The sequence below is a fragment of the Strix uralensis genome, chromosome Z (assembly GCF_047716275.1).
Source record: "Strix uralensis isolate ZFMK-TIS-50842 chromosome Z, bStrUra1, whole genome shotgun sequence".
NCBI lineage: Eukaryota > Metazoa > Chordata > Aves > Strigiformes > Strigidae > Strix > Strix uralensis.
Genome location: NC_134012.1, coordinates 31,261,558 through 31,286,495, shown reverse-complemented (window position 1 = coordinate 31,286,495; position 24,938 = coordinate 31,261,558). Strand labels below are relative to the sequence as shown.

The 24,938-nt window shown below is 35.7% G+C and overlaps 1 protein-coding gene across 20 annotated transcripts in view; it reads right to left on the bottom strand.

Annotated features, from left to right (window-relative positions):
* The window catches only part of KDM4C (lysine demethylase 4C), a 275,507-nt gene that overhangs the window by 121,359 nt on the left and 129,210 nt on the right, over window positions 1-24,938 (bottom strand). For 18 of the 20 annotated variants that reach the window (XR_012627265.1, XR_012627266.1, XR_012627267.1 and 15 more), the window contains 4 exons: window positions 11,660-11,853; window positions 8,668-8,906; window positions 6,194-6,564; window positions 3,720-3,828 (listed from right to left, as the gene is read on the bottom strand). Coding sequence is in view for 13 of the 20 variants with exons in the window: in XM_074857256.1 (XP_074713357.1) it covers window positions 3,720-3,828; window positions 6,194-6,564; window positions 8,668-8,906; window positions 11,660-11,853 (913 nt within the window). In the remaining 7 variants the exon portion in view is untranslated. Of the gene's footprint in view, window positions 1-546; window positions 768-3,719; window positions 3,829-6,193; window positions 6,565-8,667; window positions 8,907-11,659; window positions 11,854-24,938 lie in introns of those variants that run through there. The other 2 variants (XR_012627270.1, XM_074857270.1) reach the window with 2 other exon arrangements.

Here is a 24,938-nt window from a genome sequence, read left to right as displayed (position 1 = left end):
TCTATTTGCAAAATTATGATTTTGAAATGGCTGACAGTGTCAAAGAATGCTGCCTTCATATTAACAGCCTCTGATCACTTCTATTCACAGAAACTTCCTAACAGAACTCTAGTATCTGAAGGACTTCAAATATATTAATTTGACTATAAATTATCTGTATTAGAAAGTGACATGATTTGCAAATGAACGATGAAGCCCCAATTTCTTCATTTTTCGTAACATCACTAGCCCATATCATCATCTTTTTCCTCCATTTTGTTTATAGTTATGATTTTACTGGACCCAGATAAATTAAAATGTAAAGATCAATTAATGTATCAATAAACAAGTCCTCCTTTTAAAGGAACAGATCAACTCAAAAATTACAGTACCAAGAGACTATAGTACCATAGCCATTACTGCATCATTTTTGTTAAAAAATACAGAAAACAAGAACTAAGTATGCATAATGAATTACATCCCTGGTAACTCTAGAATATAGATGAAGCACGTTCATAAAGAGGAACACAGTCATTAGTACATTGTTACTGATTACTCCCCTGATACCTGTCAAGAAATATTCTTGAGCATGATCAGAAAATTCTCCTCTGATTGGTATTCATCTAGCCAGAGATCTTTAACTTGCATGCCAGCATGTGTGCAGGAAAGCTTAATGAGGCTTCAGTTTGCCAGTCTCCCTCAACAATTCTTCAATCTCTGTCTCAGATGTAAACATTCTGCTCACCTAAAATCTATTGTTTCTCTTCTGGTGTTCTCACAAAAGCATGCTGGTAAATTAGAGAAACAGATAGATGAAAACAATATCAAATTCCAGTTCCGGCTAGGACATACCAGTAACTGCCATGTCCAATAAAACTCTTAGCTACTTCCTTCATTCAATAAGACGACAGGTGCTTAACAGCTACTTGAAATTATTCTAAGACAATGTTTTCTTTCCTAACAAAAGCACACCATTACCTACCAGAAGGGCAATCATCATGCAAAGAGGAAAGACTGGAATGTATATGTTTGCTGGGATGCTGCTACTTTCACATAAAATTAAGATACCATGAAGCTGATAAACTACTGGATAAGACAGCAAACAACGAGCAGAGTCCTTGAGATTAGCAAACCAGTGCCATCACATCCTTATCTAGCCAGATTATATCATACACACTCCATGCTTAAATAGGAATTTTACACTGTGTTTTAACTATGATGTTGAAAAAGCATAAGCAGGCAAAAGGAATATAATCTCTAATTAAAAAAGAGCAATTTCACTGCAACCTACCACGTATTTAAGTCTTTAATCACTTTACTAGATAAATCTTAATATTAGTATCATCCTTTTTGTGTAAATTAGCATAACACTTTCTGAAATATGCTCTGTCTAGCCCTCAAGGTATCCAAACATACCCATGCATGATACAGATCATGGGCCTAAGCTGTCTCTAATTTTCAGAAAGATGCTTAACAGCTAATTTCAGTATCATGCCTGGCAAAACTGCAGCTCAGACAAAAGAGGAGAGAGAGAGTACGGTTTTCCCAAACTAGTGAGATGGAAGACATAAATCAATGACTTCAGGCTTGGAACAAGAAGGGAGATGTACTGATGAGGGACCAGTTAAAATTACAACACCCAGCTCAACAACACCTAAGCTTGTGCTAACTAAAAGAATAATATTGCTTAGTTACAAGAAGAATAATCAATTAACAGGCATGCTGTCTCTCTCTGAAGTCAAGAAAGTTTACCTGTAGCTGTTAGAAACAGCTACTGTTGACTAGAGGCAATAATTGAGGGGGGGGAAAAAAAAAGATCAGGAAGCCCAGCAAGACATATCACTTAAAGTATAAAATAAGAGCTCCAATCAAAATGCAAGTACAAAGTGCAGGTAAACAGTAAAGCATACAGCAATGTTGGAATCAGACCTGTAGTCACAGACACATCAGCTCCATTGTGCACTACACAGAGTAACAAAGTGTCTAAGGGAGTGTGAGGATGAAACTCCAGTTCTGCTTACTGAAGAGGTTCTGGAGAACAGTACCTGAAAAACCTGCACATTACAGTACCAAAATGCTAAGGCAACAGGAAAAAGGAATGTATTTGTTTTCCATTTTGATGGATAGTTTTGATGCACAGTTCGATAAGCTTCACAAGGCAGGTAAGATAAAGCAGCTTTATTCATCAGCTTTGGCTGGCTGTATATGTGATTGCTGGGTAAAGCAGATGTACTTTTTGTATTTATTTCCTAGAAGCAAATCCCTATCTTGGGCAAATTTCTTAGCTTTTGTAGCCTGCATCTGCACAAGATGGTGGCTCTCTAAAGTTAAAGCACTCAAATAAGCTCAAAAAAGAGCATCTGAGAAGTTCTGAGTATTGTGATATCTAGTTACAGAGCACTAAATTTAATGGCTGCAGAATTATTTACTTATTTATTTTGTACAGAACTCTGTTCTATATAGCACTATCATTTATCATCATTATTTATGGACATGCTTCTTTTTCTTAGTTTCTACTTCGCTTGAAGTGCCTGAAGGTACCATACAGTATGCAATAACATGCACATCTCCAATCTATAGTGAAGATCTGGACAAGCGTATTCAGAATGATTGCCTAACATTAAGCTTCTTATTTATGCAATTAAGTTAAACAATGGAATTTTGTGGTCTCTACTTCTGTGGTCTCTACTTAAAATAAAATTTTAAAAAATTACTTAAAGCACCTAAACTCCAAATCAGAAGCCCAGTCTTATGCATTCCCAGGAAGGCCATTCACCCTGCTTCCATTTGCTTTGTGCCACTTAAAAGTAAGATGAAAATGCTCTAAGAAAATTTCTCAAGAATTGTTCAGTTGGGGATATAGAGACGAAATCTTTTGCTGCTTTCTAATATGCAAAGGTTGTTTGTCTAAACATAAAGGTTGTATGTCTAAAAACAGAACTGTTTTTTTCCGTATCTTTTTATGTTTGTGAAAATATAGTATGTACTTTTAACGCCTTGCACACTATTCACTAATTGCAAACCTGCACACTACTTAGCTACAGTTAGAAGCATATATAGAGATATGAGACATGTAGATGACATATGCATCAAAATCAGTTTTTAAATTACTATTTTAAATCACTAGAGTAAAGCTGCTTTACCAAAACTATGGGAAGAGGGATGTTCATTCTTTCCGTATGAAACTAAGCAAAAGTTTGGAAAGTAAGACATATGTAAAGACTCTGACAAATTTTTGATGATACTCAGAAGTCTGTAGCCTTTTTCTTGAATGAGAACTATAGTATCTTAAGACACTGACTCCCAAATGTCCAATGTCTATCAAAAAACAGCCAACAAGGAGAAAATACCTTTAAACCAGTGTAGGGAACTATCGCTTACATTTAAGATTCATATTCAGAGGATTCTTATGTCACTTTTATCTAAGTTTACACAATTAAAAACTTGTTCTTAAACACAACTGATGTGAGTTCGAATAAGGTATATCTGATTGGTGAATATACTTGTTTTAAATGACATCTTATTGTTCAGAGCTTTTTGCAAAGGCAGGTCCAATGTTTTTAGAAGAATCTGAATGAAAAAAGGCAAAAAGTATATGACCTGTCTGTGGATTCAGAGGCCTCACTGTTTACATTTCCCATCCATAAAGAAATTATTTTATTTTGGTTTTGCAAATACTATATATATGGTCTCACAAAGACAGAAAAAGATCAGAAAAATGTATTAAATAATAGACTCACCTTCATTAGCTGTTTGCTGTTTAACCAAAGTCATTGGAGATCTATCTGGGGGTTTGTTTAGTGGATGACGCCAACTCTTAGATATTTTCTTTCTTTCAACTTCCACTGACTGAAAAGAAAAAAAAAAAAAACTAATTTAGTATTTAATTCTGCAAAGTTAATTTTGATGAACAAAAACATTCTTCTGTAAAGAAGCACTGATGTCAACTCTGTAAATATTATGAGTACTTGAAGCACCTTTAGCGTACTGATAAAACATTTGTCTCTAATTCAGAATATATACTTTAATTAAAAAAGAGCAATCCTTGTCAAACACAAATGGCTTGAGGTATAAGTTACTGCAGCCCTTCCCAAATTACAGAGCATAAATCCTGGTTTGCTCAGATGATGCTTGAGAGGAAGAACAGCCCAAATAATTCCGCAAAACTAGAAGTACAATACAGCCACTAACCGTGGCTTGGAAAATGAGGCAGAAACCCACTGACGTTATTTGTGAAAGAGGGCAAAATTCCTGAGGAAGTAAAAAAAAGATCTGGAGTTGAGATAAGAAGAGTCCTGATACACGATTAACATGTTGATTTGGGATATGAGGAAATTCCTTCCTCTCTCAAGCACCCTTATGTACATTCAGCTTGAAGTGATACAAGCTTCAAGAACTAAAGCCAACGCGACAAACTCCAGAAGTGCAGCTTTCACAACTCCAGGTTTGAGTGTCAGTAGGGGATCATGAAGTAAACCAGCTGCTGATGGTATCTCAAGGTTCAGGAGCAGAGGAAAGGCGAGCACACCGGCAGAAGAGTGGGAAAGTCAGAGGCTCACACGATTTCTACAGACCACAGCATTCTGCTCCACAACACCCCGAATCTAACCTAGCAGGTTACACACATGCCCCTTGACTGATTTGAAGGTTGAAAATTACTATTATAAAATGGGAAGTAAATTACAAAACAACATCTTATTTACTGTGATAAACATAGGAAAGATGTGGTTAAAGTACAGGACAGGTTTATGATCTAGAAAAAGTTACCAACTAAGTAAAAAAGGAAAGATGATCAGCCTTTTTAATTGCATCTGTACAATGCTTCTTCACTTACGAGAGAAAGAGAGTATACAATTATACTGCAGAATATCTGAAACCTCATATATATGTCTGAAAGGCACAGAAAGAGATACATATAACCTCTAATACATGATGATTAAAACACTGAGATGTATATAATGCTCCTTATTATTACAGTGGAAGGGCTGGAGCCAAGACTATTAAAACACAACATCACAAAAAAATCATTAGTGCACAGTTCATGTCTGTGGAAGGGTCTGCATGATTTTACTTTGGCTTCTAAAATATATTTCCCACTAAGTCTGGCAATCTGGCAGTGGATTTCCTGCTCTCTCTCTGCCAAACTGAGATTGAACTCACAACTCAGAAAGCTACTGTGACTACCACCCCATGGCTTAATTTTTCATTATGCTTCCTTAAGTCAAAGCTGCTCACCCTTCACAGCTGAATAGCAAGAGCAAAAAAATACTTTAAGTTTGTAGAGGTGCTCCAATGAGAAAACATTATTAAACCTGCTATTTAAAAATTATAAAATATATTCCTTTTATTAGAGGGATCTTTTCCTTCAGGTGTTTCCTTTACACGTTTTAGGCCATTTCCAAAATCCAAGAATAGTGAATTTCAAACCCTGAAAATCATAGTCTGTATTATCCTGCTATAGCCATGTCTTGAAGATTCTCTTTCTCCAACTTCAATACTATGCATACAGTTTCAACTCAAGCAAGAAAGTCCGTAAGATTTCATAAACTATGTGAAATAATATAACAGAATGAAAGTAAACTTTGTTTCCACCTAACTCAATGAAGAGATGCTCCTCAGCTTTGCTTCATCCACTTTGTCATTTGAGAAGGGCACCAGTCCTAAAATAAATTACCATGTGCTTCCACACTGATGTGTTCTCTCCTTTGTCAGTAAGTCTCTCAGAATCAACCCATTCTGCTGACATTTACCAGCATACTGTTAACTCTCCTTAAGACTTGGTCAAAACAGCAATTTTTTATAAACACAAATACATGATACCAAATACAGCACCCATCTCTAATAATTTCAATTCCATGTCAACATCAATAATTAAAGCTGATAGCCTTGCTCATACTAGCAGGCAGCAAACATAGAAATAGCTTGAGAATAGTTGCTGACAGTTCAGATTCACAGATATAAAGTGAAATTACTAGATACCTAAAATTAGAGGGAAAATATGTCAACAAGTAAGCTCCAGAAACATTCTGCTTTCAGATCCAAATTCCCACTCTTGCCTGAACACTTCAAAACATGTTCAAATTAGCACCTGATTAAAATCATGCATATTCTTAAGTGCTTTAATATGGATATCAGGTGTCATTAGAAACATGTTCATTCACATTTCATTAAATCAGGAATATATTACTATAATGACGTAATTAGCTTCACATACACTGGATGTTTCTATGCAATCTTCTTCATCCTTTATTACAACATGCAGTTCTCCATGTTCCACTCTACTTCCACAGCTTTCTAGGTTGCTGACGTCATCCTCTACTGAGACATTTTCCTCTTTATCTGGGTTTTCTGTTTCAGAAGTTTGTCCCTCTGACTTGCAGTATGGTATGGATGAAACAAACTGATTCTGAGATTTCAAATTCTCTTCTTTTCTACAGCTATCAGAAGCAGACATGCGGGCCACAGAATCTTCAAATGTAAAAAGAGGATGACTGGAATCTGTCATGTCCTCATCTTCCATTTTTGTTTTTTCTAGTACAGGAACAGGGCTCAAAAATGAGTCTGAATGGATGCTTCCGATGCTTCCTATAGATCAAGAATATGCTTTGTTAATAAATCTCACTTTGTACTACTGTATTTCATTTCACAACAATTTGAGTTATTCAAATTCAAAGCATGGTTCCTCATTTAGAAATCATACAGAAAAGCATGTGGTAGAAGGACATATGCAAATGTGGAATACGGGTTTGATCAAAGAATAAATTAAATGTAAATGTTTTGAGTTTGGAGTGTGAAATATAGCTTCAATCACTTAATCTGTATTTTGTATTTGAATTACAACAGGTCTTCATGTCATTCAAAATAACCAACATTCATGTAGCTTGTTTACTCTGACAGCCCACAAGCAATCTGACTAGTTGGGAAAAAAAACTATAAAAGATTGATATATTGAACTTTATACCCTCCATTTATACCTATTATGCCTGTTTTAAAAATGAAAATAAACAAATACTAATGGTTTATAATTAAGATATATTTCATATAGATACCAAGAATATTTTTAAAACAACAGCACCAGTCTAAAAATGAAAAGCAATTAGCATAATTTTGTATTTCAACAATTACCATAATTTTCTATTTCAATGATGCTGAAGGGTGAAATTGTGTGGATTTTACTTTATTAAAACTCTTCATCTGCTGATGCTTGCATGAGATAGACGGAGCAATGGGTTAGAGAGGTCACCTAAAAAACGTGTTCCTGAAGAACTCTATGGCACACACCACAGTGAATTTTGATTCAGCAGCACATCCAAGGCATTAAAAAAAACAGTCTCTGAAAAGTCCCTTCCCATTCTTTCTTTACAATGGTTATTTGAACTTGTTTTTCTGAAAAAATCCTTTTCAGGTCAAATGAATATAAAATTTAGTAATACAAAGCCTATCCAACACCAAACCATAATCTCTGGGTGCAAAGAGTACTGCCTTGACTGAGCATAGTGGACATACTAGACAGAGATAATGCAGGACAAATGGCCGTATCCAATAAGAGTACTGGAGCTTCCACCATCATATATAAAAAGGTCCTTTTCCATACAAAGGTCCACACACCACCCTTTAATAGCACAAAGGAAAGAGGATAGCACTCCACTCCTCTCTGCTCTTTCTTCCCTTGTCAATGAATACAGAATGGCTGCTAACTAAATACTAGTTTCTCATTGGTCATGAACACTCCAAACCTCTATGAAAAGGTGAGGAAAGCTGTAAAGGAATAGCAACTTTAAAAAAAAAAAAAAGATCATTAGAACAGACCTGAAAAGGCTCTGATAGGACTACCAACTAATTTGTACACAGGAATTTCTAAGCCCCCATATTGGAATATTCACTTTGTTATCTTTATGTGGATCAATCCTGGTGTTTACCATCTCCAAACAACCATTAACATAACCATTAATATTCACAATCAGGAAAATTCTATGCACAATTTGCAAGTAAATTTTCAATATCAATATAAAACCAAACAGGACTGCTCACAAACTTGAAGTTAAAATGGCAGTTTGTCTTTCTGAGTAGGAATGTGAAACTACACCTGAACTACAATGAAATGTGAAAGAGAAGAAATAAAATCCAGAATAAACCAACTATATTAGTATAAAATAGTTGTGGGGAAAAAAAGAACCATCTTTGGCTTGACAAGACCTTTATAACTTGCATTGTCAGACAGCTTAACAGGAGGTTACAAGAAATCTGCAGTCTCAGAGAATTTTTGAGCACAAGTATAGTCCACTTTAAATATGCAGCATTCTTCGTGTAAATACATGTAGTATACTAAAAACATATATGTTCTGTATTTTTCGCCTAAGTGTTACGACACTGTATTATTTCCGTATTAAAAAAAATTTGCCGTAAAACTTTTCAGTCTATTGAAGAAAGATAATTTACAAGACCTCGTCCTTTCTCTCCCTTTAAAAAACACTTCGTTAAATAGGCAATATTACCCTCACCTCAGAATATTAATTTTGGCATTTTCTCATTCTTACTGAATATCAATCTTCTCTGTATAACTTCCATGTGTAAGTATTTCAGTATGCTACTTAGGATAATACTATGCTTTAACATCCACTGATTTGTGGCATTAGAGTATCAACAGCCTACAACTTACATGTGAAACATAATCAGTCCTTATCTCACCTGCAACCTTGACATTATCCAATAAATGTTGATCCAGCTGCATCCTACTACTGTTTTCTTCTTCCCCAGAAGGCACTCCTGTGTTTACCAGTCTCACTTTTTTCCCAGGTTCTTCACTGACCTTGAAGCCATCAGTAGCTGCTTCAGTTGCTATGATTTCTGCACCAGCTACCATAGCAGATACTCTCTTGTCCTCTGGAGTTTTAAGCTTTTTAGATTGCGATCTGGTGTAATGGAAGCTGTTATAAGAGATATTGCTGTCAGAATGTCTGTCTTGGATAAGATAAAACATCTACCAATATATATGTCCCTTTCACCTGCTTAAAGTGGTAAAAAACTGACAATTTTTCACCTTTTTGTGTTGAGATAGTGTTTACAATTTATTAAGTGATAGATTAACAATTGACTGAATTTAATCTTCTAATCTCTTATCGCCATTCTATGGTAAAGTTATTAAACTGTAAAAGTAAAATAACCTTAAGTAACTATTACTTAACCAGCATTCAAACAAGCTTTTTAATGAATGATATTTTTGAACCTGAAAGAGAATAACCCTTCTAAAAGTAATGAAGATAAAACATTCTCAGTTGCACTAAAACCAGGTAGTATTTCCAAACCTCAGTGATACTGAAACAGTCTGAATACCATTGTAAAATCAGATCTTTTTAGATATCTTAGAAGTTTTTATAGGCATTATAATACAAACAACAACCATCTGAAAGAAGGAAAAATTCTGTTCACCAAATATTTTGAATGCCTACAATATTAAGCAATGCATTTCATAATGCTGTGTAAAAAACAAATTTGAAATTAAACCTTCAGCATAAGTTTTTGTATCCTCAGAAGTAGAAGGGAAAGGTCAAAGCAGGAGAAATTGCACCCTCTGTCAGAAACTGGTTTGCAATTTATGTGCTTGGGATAAAAAGTAACAGATTAGTTACTTTTAGTAAGAGATTAGTGCAGTTTCAAAATTCAACTATGTGACAAGGAAGGAGAAGTTTATGTGCTCCATCACACATCAGGTTTCAAAACTCCTAACACACTAGTGATAAATGCTCAACTATGGCAAGGTAAACCAGGAGTTTTACAGAAGTCTTGCATCCTAGACTACAGACATCTCCAGAAAAAAAATTCTGCTACCCCTTACATTCTATCCTATGTCCACCAATATATATCTTTCAACACCCTCTCTATAAAATAGTAATTCCCAGAAAATTTGCCAAAGTATGAGAAGCCTATCAGCTCATGTTGTAATATAACAGCAAGTATTATTACTGTTTACATGCAGCCATTAAATGTTCTATTGTATCAAAGTATTTCAGCCATAAATGTCAGAGTTAAGCTCTCCCTGTCACTATATTCATGACGATTTCCATAGATGGTATTGCTATTTTCACTCTGCTGGAACTTATATTATTCCCGTAATCAAAATGACAACAATTTCAATTGACACATTACACTAGAAATTAAGCTGAATAAACATTTTATCGTCCCTTTGCAATATGCATTGTTACCATGCCTGAACAAAAGCCAACTCAAGAATTAAACAGCATTGGAATTGTGTTTATTAGCTTAGCTAAGAGCATGAAATCAGCCCACATGTTCCTGTGATAAAACTTTCAACAGAATTATTATAAAGTCTTTGCTTTTAGTTAAAACTGGCTACCCATAAGGGTACTACCAAATGAATCACTGCTGGTTGAAATGTGAACTTTGCAGTTACATTGCACAATACATAGAGTGAAACTAGCTCAGCGTAAAGTGGCATTCCAGTAGCTAAACAACAGAATTACTCTCTCTCTGTGTCCAGGTGCTTCACTAGGTGTCTTCAAGAACTGATTCTACCCCACAAATTATTTTTACCCAAAAATAAACCCAGTGATGTATTTCTCAATTATAATGTTCCGCTACAGTGGCAGTTGGTCCTCTTCTTCACAGGTTGACTTCCCTATCATTTTCCTCATAAAATACATTAACTTACAAAGAAAATGAGGAAATTCAGTTTAAAAGCAAGTTAAAAAACTAACAATATTGTAAAACATTTGAAAGAGGAAAAAGGTCTTAAAAAATTCCATATTATCTTTAAACCAGCAAACTGCACTCTGCAGTAAATAGATACCAATAAAACTGCCCACCCTAGGCTAGAAATTAAGTAGAACTTTATTAGATAATAAAGAAGAAAATCCATAAAGATACTGTTAAGTAAGACAGGCAAGCATTAGTGTACAAAAAATGTTTGTGCAATGCAAACAAAAAACATGATACACAACAAGAAAACAGATCCAGCTATGAAACAGCTTTAATATGTCAAAGCTTTGACAGCTTCAGTGGCAAGCTGAGAAACTTTTTTCTCCTAATTTTCTTAGTGGTGTCAGCATCAACAGCTGAGATTTAGGACTTCCTTATGCCAAATTATGATCTGTGATTGACCTGTCGTAGACACAAAGAGGTATCAGCTGCAGCACTGTAAGAGTCTGACAAATAGGCAGTGACATCTCCTTTGAGTTAGATGGCAGTGAGGACTAAGACTATTGCTAGAGACTTCATACAGCTGTTGGGATTCTGTCACAGACCCATGATAAATTTTTCCAATTTAACCTTTACCTGAACTCTTAGGAGACCTCTCCCTTGTCTTTTGGTTGCAAATGTCACTAGAAACAATGGCAATCATCCACACCTTGAAAATTTCAATGGAATAATCTCTACTAAAGAAAGATTCTAAACACCACACTGGAATGCGTTTTGAGGCTCTCCGTACTGATTAACTGCAGCTATATGCACAAACTGTAAATTGAATTAATTTTTCATAGTCACTCTGAAAAAAAAGACTTGCTTGTCCCCAAGTTCATCTTAATACAGAAAAAAAGAAAAACAAACAATCTAAACTAAATGAATTCAGGTAAAACAGCAAATAAAGTGGGAAAAAAGTAACTAAAAGGAAATTGACATCATATTGAAGAAAATTAAATGGAGAATAAAGAAACATAAATACCAGCTGGGAAATTTCTTTATTTTCTCTCTTCTCTGTAGCCAGACCTTTACTTCAGGTGTTGATTCAGGAGTTGGTTTTGTATGATCAATGGTGTATAAATCCTTGCCCTGTTTCCACAGCTTGTATCTGTCTGGTTGAAACTTCCTCACAAAGATGTCCATGGATATTTTCACCATGTCTCTCCTACAAGTGCACTGCAAGAGAAGACAGGAATTTATAAGAGAAGTAATGGAATATGCTGCAGTTTGCAGTAAAGAAAGTCCAAAATAAAAATCACACATGTGAAAACCAACGCCTCTTCAATCAAAATTTTCCTTTTCCCCTCTTCCTCACTTCTTCAGGGGGTAAGGATCGTTCAAGTGAAGACACTGTATGAACAAATGTGACACACTACGACTTCAGAAAGGTACTTATGGACACTCCAGTGCTTCATTAGCTCCTACAGCTTAAGACCAAAACCAAACCATAGCATTTCTTTTTGCTCTATTAGCTGTTCTTGATAGTTTTAAGCATAATACCATGTTAAATCCAGAGACTGCACATATCTTTAGTGGCAACACAATTTTCTTTTTAAAAATAACTCATGTAGTATCCACCTGACCCAAAGGTCTTTACAGGCATATACAGTCCTAGGTTTTAACTCTTCAAAACAAAATGCTGTCCTGGTTTCAGCCAGGATAGAGTTAACTTTCCTTGGGCTGAGAGGGAGCACAGCTGGAGGGCTGGGACTGGATTTGCCACTGGAGTATTCCGTATCATGTGACGTTATGCTCGGTATATAAAGGAGGCAGGTTCTCTCTCATTTCCGCTTTCGGTCAGCACAGCAGGATCTTTGGTGCAGTCGGGATTGCTGCTGGGGGCGGGCTGCATACAGGTCACCTGGTGGTGAGCAACCGCATTGTGTATTACCCAGTTGAACTTCCTATTGTTACTGTTGTTTTGTTACTATTACTAAACTGGGGGGTTTTATTCAACTTATGAATTTTCTTTTTTGTCCCTCCCCTATTTCGATGGGAGGGGAAGTAAGTGACTGGCTGCATGGTGATTGGCTACCAGCCAAGTTCAAACCACACAAATGCACACCAGCACCCAGGTTCTTCTACAAAGCAAGAGAGGAGAATATTATGTTTAAGATCTAGAAGACTGTATAATCTGCCCATTTGTGCAATGCAGACCCTAAAATCTCATGTAGTACTTTCCCCATCAATGTTGTTTGAGTCCCTTATTTTAGTCCTCCACAAAATTTTTATATTGCTTTTCTTTACAAATTATGCACGAGTGGAACATTTTAGACTTATTTCAATAAATGATGATAATAATGCAGAGGAATCTTCACATGGAATACTGTAGATGCTGAGACAATTTTCAGACTAAAGCTACTGTACCTAGTGCTTCAAAATACTTTGTATCAAGCAACTGCAGTAAGTACATCAATATGCCTACAGCACAAACTATCGTGGTGGGTTAATCTTGGCTGGGTGCTAGGTGTCCACCAACCTGCTCTCTCATTCCCCCTCCTCAGCAGGACAAGGAGAGAAAATAAGATGAAAAAGCTCATGGATTGAGATAAGGACAGGGAGATCACTGACCAATTACTGTCACAGACTCAACTTGAGGAAATTAGATTAATTTATTGCCAGTTAAAAACAGATTAGGATAGTGAGAAATAAGAACAAAACTAAAACCAGCTTCCCTCACCTCCTTTTTTCCCAGGCTCAACTTCACTCCTGACTCAGTATCTGCAGGGCTGTTTCTCTCGCATTGTCCTCACTCCCCTCTCTCACAGCTGCTGCTCGTTTTTTACCCCTTCTTAAATATTTTATCACAGAGGCACCACCAGAGTCGCTGAGGGGCTCAGCTTTGGGCAGCAGCAGCTTCATTTTGGAGCCAGGTGGACCTGGCTCTGTCTCACATGTGGGCAGCTCCTGACCCCTTCTCACACAAGCCACTGGCTGCAGCCCCCCTACACTACCAAAACCTTGCCATGTAAACCCAGTACAATTATTCAGATTAAAATCAAACTGACTGGTTAAAACATATAGTCTCAAATGGAATAACTTTTACAGAACTTACTAAATGACTCTGTTAAAGGGCAAAACTGAGACAGTATTTGCTTTCAGGTAAACAGAGATAAACAAAAACTGGTAAATGCATGGCCTGGCTTTCTTATTTGCTACAGCTAGTTTTATTGTCCGTTTTAAACAAAGAGGGTGTTTAAGCACAGAAAAGTTGCAACACACAAGGGACTGAATACAACTTTTCTACTAGCTACATTTCTGTGAGCTGGATGCAAATTTCCTTATCTGCTATTTCCACCTATCATTTCTAGGCTACCCTTCTTCCTCTTGAAAATTGTAAGATACATAAGGAAAAGAAGGCATCCAAGATGTATTAAAAATGCTTGCAGTCCTTTCGTAATGTCAACATCAATATGCTGTATATTTGCAATACTGCCCTCTAATGGGAGATGCAATGGAAAAAAAAATATATAGAAATTGTAACTTTATGCATCGGTCTTTTAATGACAGTTTTTACCCAAAATATGATCAGAATTTTTGTTATTCAAACACCATGTATATACATACATATACACACATTCTGTAAAAGACTTAACCTTATCTGAAATAGTGTGTCTCATTCAGAGAGTCCTTCATTATTCACAATGAACACTAACAGAAAAGCAAGTAAGATACTTATGTAAACTGGAAAGGTGCATAGATGGTCCACTGAAGTATTTTTAACTTTTAAAAATGTAGTTTGTAACTAGTAACTTGAAATGTAGTTTTCTCTCCATTTACAGACAAAATCCTTTCATATTCAAGCCATGTTGCTGGACACCGATAAGAAATGGTTGTTAAACCAAAATTTAGAGAATTATTGCTTTTGCTGATAGACACCAAGACTTCCGGTGGTTTAGAAAAAAATAATTATTTAAGTCAACACTGAAGTATCAAAGAAGAAAATACATCAAGAAACAAAACGTATTCTATGATGGCATGATAATAATATAGGAAGAGACTCAAAATAAAAGATGTCTAAATGGTGTACAGAATTTCTTTCAGTAATCTTTGATCAGTTTCCACTACATTTTAATAGAACTACTGCAACTAATTCTGAAAAAACAGGCAGGTATTAGAAATATATTTTTTTAGAAGTTTTAAAACTTTCTAAAACATACACTTCTGAGTAAAAAGTAACGGAGAAACATTATGCTCAACAGTATAACTGCTTGCCTGAAAATACAGGAGACAGGCACGTAGGCACTAAAGGGTGGGACTATTTGGAAGTATATCAGACAACAAGAGCAGATATGTTCTTAAAACAATTTATACTCATATTCCCTAAAATGAGACAAGAAAAAAAAAATAATCTGTTGCTTTGATAAATAATCTGGAGGATTTTTTGATGTTTCTTGGTGGTGGTGGTGATAGTTTTTAATGGGTTTTTTTCTTCGTTTTCCATTTGACTGACTTGTATCTGATCCCAGGACAGGGGCGTCCCAAGACAAAAAAAGTTACTGAAAGATTCTCTCTACAGCAAAACTAAATGTCATTCTGCTGAAGAAGCCTCTAGGGACAGACATAAAAGGGACATGCCACTGTCTACTAAAACACTCACAGTGATACCTTAAAGGATCAAAATAATTTTAGAAGCATCTTTTAGTATTTTTAAAAGTAAATGCAAAATCAAAGTCATTGTATCACCAGGGAAAATACAGCTGATGTTGCCATAGATAAACATTGCAACCTTTGCATGGGAAAGAATTAATTTCTCTATGAAGCAGAATTAGTCTGATACATATTCTTCAATCAAAGATTAGTATGACAATCAGAATAGATAAGGGAACAGAACTCTCAAAATTCTTTGATATTATTATTAACATCGTCAATGTCACTATTACTATTATTATTTATCCTATCATAAAGTTACAGCTGGGAGGTAAGCAATTCAAATAACATTTATTATTAGCTGCAAATTTTTATAGCAATGAATTGGAAGAAAAATCTTTCAGCAACTTTAACTAATTGGTATAATTAAATTTGAAATGTATTTGTAATATGAGAAAATTACCTAGGAGAGATACTCAGACAAAAGAATTTTTCAAATACTGCTATTTCTGAATGGAAAAAAAAATTATTTAGTACTTTAAAAAATGGTAAAATTTTCCCATTTTGGATTCCGATTCAGGAAAATTCAAAGGAATACAACAAGCTTCTAGATATGCATATTAGATACGTACTTAAGCACATTTTAAAATACGGGCAATCTCCTAATTGCTCTCACTGAATAGTCACAGAATTCACGTTTTGATCAGCTGCATATTGGCTTACCAACATCTATGCTAGTACCTAAGAACAGCTCTTGAAAAACATTTTATATCACTAAGAATCGAGTACATGTCTTAAGGGTCTTTCTAATACTCCATCATTAATATTAAACTTTCAAACAGAATCACTGGATTTTTAAAATTAAAATCAAAATATTCACTCTGTAGAGAGTATCATATTTTGCAGCAATATAGAGTAAATAGACAATTTATCTTACGTAGCTAGAAGAAGGGGAGAAGCATTTCTTAGTACCCAGTTCTAAGCACAGAAATGTATATCCAGAGTCAAGCCTTTGTGATTTACATTTTCAGTTCAATGAAGTATACCTGATGATGTACCTTCTAAGATGTGAAATTATGTCTTTATCCACACAAATATCTTCTCAACCTAAAGATCAGTTGTTATACTACAGTGTTATACTATTTAACAGACTAAGCTTAAAATGTCTGGAGAATTTTGGACATTTTGTATTTAGTATTGGATTTTGTTAATTAAAATGTGCTTTTCACTATATCAGAGATCTATTTTAGTTTAAATTCTTCTGAAGTATTAATCTGAAGAAGAATAGTAGTACTTCATTGGGCTAAACGTTTGTCCTTCCTTTACATAATCATTTCTGGGGAAAAAAAAAAAGGCACCTAATTCACATTGCAACTGCACAGTGTAGGTGAAGTTGTTTTCTACACATCTGTGGAACAGCATATATGAGAATTACAGTCAATAGAAACTGAGTTTTCTTTGTAAAGAGAGAATGGATTTTTACAAAACATATAACAACCCAACAAATTAGCAGAATGAGGCAAGTATTAGGCTGGTAAACTTCTTCATACGCTACGTAAGTCCTAACCTGCAAAGTATACTCTAAAAATCATCTAATCAAGCTATTTTTCACTGATACGCCTTCCTAAGTGCTTATAATGCTTAAAGCTTTCTTGACGATACAGTGCAATGACATACTTATTGGAGAGAAACATTTTAAATAATTTATTCTTACCAGCTTAACTTCAACTGCACTATTTCACCCACTATATTCCACTCTTCTTGAAATACTTTAAACGAATCATGTACAAACAATGTAAAAAATGTGGTTTGATAAACAATACTTAAAGGTGCTGCAACTGGAAGTGCTTCTTGTGAACTACCTGTAGAAGTGCTTGATAGGTACTGTTTCTTAGGAGGACGGGATTTAATAAATCCTGGTACCAATAACTGTTCTTTGCTATGGAATCAGGCAGTGATATATTTTCACACTGACCTTCTGGCAACTTGTAGGCAGTGTTGCAGAAACCTTTGATATCAGTTAGCCATCTGTGCAAGCTTCAATAAAGCAAGCCTTCCTTTGGTAAGCCATAAAGAGTACGCTCACTGTTCCCTGACATCCAGTCACACACAACAAAAATAGAAATTCAAAAAAATCACTTTTTTTTTAAGCTTATTTTATACACATTGCACGATGTTTGGGGTAAATAATAGAAAATAAATATTTCTAATAAATTATTTGTATTCATATATGCATAAGCAAATAGTCTGCAATATTTTAAAAACAGTCCAATATTTAAACAGTGCTTTACAAAATATCTGAGTTTTTTCTTGATTCCTATTTCCAATTTATTTTATATACTTACACCTAATGGCACCTACACATTCCTATACAAAAAAAGACTCAATTTATATCATGCAGAATTGTTTCCATCAGCATCAGATGCCATTGCAAAAATGTGGCTGTTTACCTCCAATTCCTTTGAAACCTGGGCAGCAAAAACAGTGTGACAGAACACAGATGAAAGAATCCCATCTTTTCTTAATTGTTCCACCTCTCAGCCCTTCTTTCTCTTTATCGGCATGTTACACCTTGTTGATTATACTCTTTCTTCATTTATGTGACCCAGAAACCACTGAATTAAGTATAAGTTAGGTGTGCAGATTGAGAATACTAATGAAAGTCAAAATGGAAGCTAGACATCAGTCTATGATCCAAGGAACTTTCTGGAGACAGGTAAAGATATTTCTATGCACAGCAAGAGAAGAGATGGGGCTTTACACCTTTGGTAATTTTACAGGTCGTCTTGAACTCTAAATCTGAGTTGTCATCCAGAGTAACAGGACAGCATTCTCACTTACCAAGTTTTGACACTTATCCAACCAGTAATTTTAAAGGGGGGAGAGGGGGATGGGGGTGAGGAAAGGCAGGATTGTTGCAATACATGCTGCCTCATTTGATGCAGTGCAACTATCATTGCCAACAAAGCTCAACTCTCCTGAGTGTAAATAAAACAGTTTAAAAGATATCTCTGATGACAATTAAGATTCACTGCTGGTTTGGGGGTTGTTCAGGGATTTTTTGGGTATGTTTGGGTTGGGTTTTTTTTACCACGAAAATTCCTAGAGTTTCCACAACTATACTACCCTTGTCTGCCCAATTACCATAAATCCTTTACTGGTATCTTTCCTAGCACTGCTCTTACCACATGGAAGATTTAATCATTAGCTGTTAACTTTTTTCTCTTCATTCTGATTTTACTCTGTATTTCTAGCCCAAATTCTTCTCCTCTTTCACTCACATTCACTTCTCCATCCATCCCTGATGCCTATACACAGAAACTCTTTGCCTGGAGTCTTTACCTCTCTGCTATGTGTCAGCTGCCCTTGCTCCATCCTTCTCTTAGCTCTACATTGTTTCTTTTCCCAGTACCTTTGGACTGCATTTTTCTCAAATCCAGAAAATAAAGGCTTCTGTCCCTTAACCTAAACTGTCTTTTAAAATTGAAGGATTCTGCAGCAGACCAGAATTAACCAATTCTAAAAGATCTCCTGAAGAAAACACTCTGTGCTATAATACATGTGTATATATATATCTCATTATAAACAATATCTTGTAGTTGTGCAATACCTTAATACAGGACCATTACCATGTCATTCCTCATCTTGACTACATGAATTCCACAATCATTATCATGGATTTACTTACAGGAAGTTTACTACTATCAAGCATAAAAAAGGAATTCACAAATGACCCAAATACAGCAATTCTGAACAATTACATTTATCCTTAGCTCATTAATTACAGCAAAGGGATTGTTGTATGTAACACATCACAGGTAAGAAGTCAGTATAGCAGTATAATAGGAAACCTAGTAAAGAACTTAAATTCAAGTTGAGATTTAATAATAATTGAAGTTTCACGGTAATATAGCCAGATGAGTATAGACACATTTTTTCCCACAACAATTTGAATTTTACAGAGCTCCAAACCTAGCTGTCATTATTAAAAATTATGGTTGCATTTACACATGATAATGGTCACAGGCAGATCATGTTGAAATCTAACTACTATTAAGACCCATCTAAAGCCTTAGAACTGTTGAGCATTCCTCAGTGTTGCTTCTGAAGCACAGCACAGCAAACGGAGTAGTGACTTGCCCTTATATTAATAAATTACTTTTCAAAGTTCAGAAAGTAATTTTTTCTAAAAATTTTGAAGATGTTCTAAAATGTCATGACACATTTTTCTCAGGTTTTACCTTTTAGCATCTAGAACATTGTATTAAGGGATGTTAAAACCAGCAAATTAATGTTATCTATGGTAAATCACAGTACATAATGACTTCTGCCTGGGGAAGGGAGATGCAAGCAATGAAATTCCAAACAGAGGGAAAAGCTGTGGCCAAGTCTCATGCGAAGCATGTAAAGCACCATCATAATCATTAAGTTTAACTAAGGCACATGATAAATTCTTGCAAAAGGTTGGCTCAGTTTTTCTAAACTTAAATGCCCAAAATTCATCACTCATGTACATCTTGTAGCTTCTGTAAATGCTGAGTCAAACAGCACGCTGAATAAACCATTGTTTTGTTTATGTACCAATAACCTCACTGCTCCAGTTGTTAAGTGTTATTCTTAACTGAAAATTCACAGAGGATAACTACAAAAATTAACACCTAACAGATGTATTCTAGCTTGTCAATCTAATGAATCACTTTTGGCCAATATGACTCTTAAATTTGAGTTTACGTCTCCCAAAGACACTTCATTTGTACTCTTGCTCAGCAAAACAGTACAGTATTTAGAAAACCTATATAACTTCCAACAGATAATGAAAAATTCTGTAGTTCTATACACCCTCATTCCAGGAATTTCAGAATGCTTTGCAAATATTAATGTTTCCTCCTGACAACACAGAAGAAACCAGACCACAGAAAGGCTTGTCTGTGAAGGTCACAAGGCAAGCTGCAGTCAGAACTGAGACTACAATATATCTGATTTTCAGTCCCCTGCTCCAGATGTTAGACTTTATTTCTAAACTGAACAAAGGAAAAGAGAATGATTTTTCCACTTCTTAAAATAACTTTTTTTTTCCCCAAGGCTCTCCTACTATTCCAATTCTATTACAGAGAAAAAAAAAAAAAGAGGGAAGAAAAATATTAGTGAAAAAATAATTATATGGTCCTACCATGTATTTTTAAAGCTAGTAAAACCCCAGAAATTTCAAATAAACTGCAGCTATCTATTTATGTAGCTTACCATTTAACAAAAGATGGAAAGAAACGGTAGCTATGCAATGTTCTACCACTATTTAAATCCAAATTAAGTAAGCAATGAAGCATTGTGATATTAATAAAAACCCAACAAGACACCAAAAAAACCCCAAAACAAAACCACACCTCTGACCCTCAAAAAAAAAAAAAAAAACCACCCAATCCTGAGAGAAACAATGCAAAAAAGAAAAGCACCCAATTAGAACAAGCTTCAGAAGGAAGATTTTTTGTCATTGTCAAGTAAACCATGTGGCTGAGAACAATGCTGTGTGGATACATTGAGAAGTGAGGCTTTGTGACACAGATTGTCTAGGTTTGGGAAGGTAGGAGAGGATGAGAAAGTAGGAGAAAAAGTCAGTAAGACAGAAACTGCAGAATCCTCTATGGCTTTTTCCTTTAATGAACAAAAGCTGCATGGAAAGCTCATCAAAAGTTTACCTGTTCAGGTACTGAACACGTTCTTGCTATAAGCCATCTTGCAGGCCTGCAATTCAAACCCTCAAATGTTCCTACCAGGGTACTGAAGTGGCAAGTTGAGCACAAAAACAGTAACAACACTAAAAGAATGAAATCTACTGACAACTCAACCTTATGGCTAGTATTTTGGAACACTGGGCTCAACTATTAAAATTATTCAAATACAGAACTTGCAAAAATATAAAATCAAAAGAGTGGAACCAGAGCATTAGGTATTTCACCTGCCACAAAGAGGAAAGAGTAGCTGAATGAAAGGAAAATTCATTGCATGAAGTATGCATTCAAATTAGGGTGAAACTACACCTAGACATTTTTGGAAGAAATGGAATAAGTTTCTGTTGACTAAAGCTCTCATACAAGAAAACAGACTCACTGATGCAAAGCAAAGTGCCTTCTAGCAAGCACTGGGTTATCAACAAATACATCATTGTCACTGAAGATCCTAGAAAAACATCTGCCAATAGTCATGGAAAATTGAACTCATTCCTAGAAAATATGAGTTTCCAGCTAACAAATATGACAGACAAACAGAAAGGCTCAGTGTAAACAGAAATTGTATTCAATTTAGACTCCTAATGAAAAAAAATGACAGACCATTCAAAGCAATGGAATTTCCTTCCTCTCAAGCGAAGAAAGAAATGAAGGAACAACGACATTGACAACACAGACCTTTCTGGCTTATGGTTTCTAAAAGAATGATAATCAAATGAAGGACTTGACAGAAGATGATGACCATCATTCCTCTTAACTCTGATAATTTACCACGCCCTAGAGCTGGGGAAGTAAACATTACTTCACTATTCACTGAAGTGGTTATACTGCTGCAGTGATCACTGTTCCTACGCTGACAACTATGGATATAAGGCAGGAACTTTCCTGAAAAAGATCTAGTAATTCCATTCTAGTGGTAGTCAAGCTTTGCAGAGAACAGTAAAAACAAAACACACTGACTCTGCAGCTATATCAGATACATATACGTAATTTGTTTATACGTTCAACAGCCCCACAAAATAATGAGAGTTAGAGCAAACTAAGCATCACCAAGTGTTACAACACGTAAGAATGAATATGAAGCTGGTATACAGAGTTCAGTGTGGAACATTCAGGCTCATTATTAGATAAGAAATTGAAAATCATTTACTAAGGTACCAGAATTACTTGCCATGTCTTTGGTTCAACACATTTTATTGAACCAGGCTATAACAGGACTGTTCTCAATCCATTAGCTCTTTGTCTTACAAAAGCCTAGTGTGGCTAATACCTCAGAGTATCAGTATTACTGGGAACAAAAGCATTGACTTGCCATTAGCCTATTCAGAATCAGGTTAGATGGTCAAATTATTGATCCAAGAAACATTTGGTAGCATCGAAGACTGCACAGACAATAAAAAATACACATATTTGAAAAAACAATTTTTCTAATTTTATCTGAGATTCACTTAGTGATGCATTAGATAGAACATAGTTTGCTGTCCAAAAAATACAGAATGAAAAAAGTTTGGCATTGCAGAGCATTATTACCAAATGGTACTGGTGTACTGGGTCTGGCTGAGCCGGAACTGGTTTTCCCCTGTAGCAGCCCTCATGGTGCTGTGTTTGATGTTGGGAGCTGGCAGGGTGTTGATAGCACACTGGTGTTGTGGCTACTGCTGAGTAGTGCTTACACAGCACCAAGGCTCTGTCCGACATTTTCCCCCACAGTGGGACGGGGTGGGCAAGATCTTGGGAGGGGACACAACCAGGACAGCTGACCCGAACTGACCAAAGGGATATTCCAGACCATATGACATCTGCTCAGTATAAAGCTGGGAAAAAGGAGGAAGGGGGTGGGGTCACCCTTGGTCCTCCGAGGCAACCACTATGTGTATGGGAGCCCTGCTTCCTGAGAAGGCCCGACATCGCCTGTTAATGGGAAGTAGAGAATAAATCTGCTTTCTTTTTGCTTCCGCGCATGGACCTTTGCTTCACTTTGCTGATATTAAAACTGCTTTTATTTCACCCACAAGGGTTTTTTTTTTTCCTATCCTATTTTCTTTCCCCTCCCCCTCTTTGCCCTGTTGAGAAAAAAAGGGGGGGGGGGGGGGGGGGGAGTGATAAAGCAACTTGGTGGGTACCTGGCATTTAGCCAAGGTCAAACCACCACAACTGGACACTAGAAGAACTTCAGAATCAAAATCTGGACAGCTATAACAGTCAGTCACATACATCCACCATCTTTCTCCCACACTCACATCCACACAAAATCCTCCAACTGTCCTCTAAAGCTGAGAAGGTAGTACAACCAGAGATCTGTGTGGTTGATAGCATAAAAGTAGCATTACTTTCTTGGCTAGGTGACTGCACTATTAACCTGTTCATGACAACATATTATACACCACCACAAGTCCTTGGTATTTGGAGGTGTGTTCAAAACAGTTTTGTCTTCATCAGTCATGACTGATTCTTGACATGCCAAGTGTGCTTAAACTAAAACCTCTTTACTACGCTTTAGCATTTTAAATCTGCATACAATTAAATGTGTGCTAACCAGCAAGCTTTTTAAAACTCTTCTCTAATATGGGTAGGGCAAAAGGGTGTACAAGTGAAGACGGAAGCCTTACAAACTTCTCTAGCGAGGGTTATGATGCAGTATGAGCTTGCCAAAAATATTACCAAATGCTGATCATTTGTAGCAAGTAGATTCAAAAGAAATCACACTGTTATGACAATTTTCCTGTTATCAAACAGTATGCTTAGGTTTTTTTCTTTTTCTTTTTTTATTAAACAGAATGCAATAAAGTGTATTTGTCATTTTATCATTATTCATTTGGGTGGCTGTAGAAGATAAAAGGATCATTTAAGATCTAGATGCCTTCTTTCAATAATTACTTTATACAGTAATCAGAATTGCCATCAGCCAATTGTTCCTTACGTTTTGATAAAAGATCAGGATTCTGCTTGTGAGAGTGACAGTATGATGTGATGCTTATTGAATTTTTCTGCCAAATGAATAGGAGATATTTTCCCACAACACTGCAGGGAGATAAAGAATTTATGTAGTCATAAAGTCTAATAAAACTAATGAAGCTTCTACAGGCAAAACAAAAATATGGCTAGCTTCCTGTGGATTGGGCCCAAAATTTAGGATAAATAGTTCATGAAGAGCAGCTGTTTGATGTTTTCAAGACAATCAGGTAATCAGATTTACCTCTTCATAATCAGCTTGCCTTGGGTATTAGATATGAATGTTTTTAACTAAGGATTTTGGGTGAGCATAAAAAACTAAATAATGCATTTCTGATGCTGTCATATCCTTAGAATATTTGGTTCAATCAGATAGACACAAGACTTAATGCGTGGAGTTCACATTACTGTGGTTCTTACAATCCATAAAATGTACCCTTTTAACTGATTTTTAGTCCATTTTTTAAAAATACATTCATTCCACATGAACTAACGGAAACTGTTATTGAAATTTAAAGGTTTTAATATCATAAAAATATCATTTGCATTTCATGCAGAAGAATACTGTGTTACATGCCTTCCCCCCCGTCCCCACCAAGAAGCCTTTACAGGAGATTTGTATTTGGCAGAGTGAGAATTGTTAAGACCAAACAAACAGTCCTGTATGATATCCTGGTTGCTTTTTAATCTGTGAAAATCCTATTAATCAGACAGAATATGTCCAAAGACTGGAAGAGACTTCTGCATCAATTCTGTGTTAACTTCCAATAGTTCCATACATTTCTATGAAATGTTCTATCCCCACTTGCAGCTAGCTGAAAATCTATCATAAAAAAACCTGGTATCAGTTCTATAGGCTGGCAGGCAGTGAAGACCTCATTCCGACCTCATTCCAACCAACTGTATCTTTGATTTAAAAAAAAAACCCCGTATCTGTATGTTTTATACAGCAACACCAAAAAAAAGGCTGTAAATATAGATGTGTAAAAGGAGATC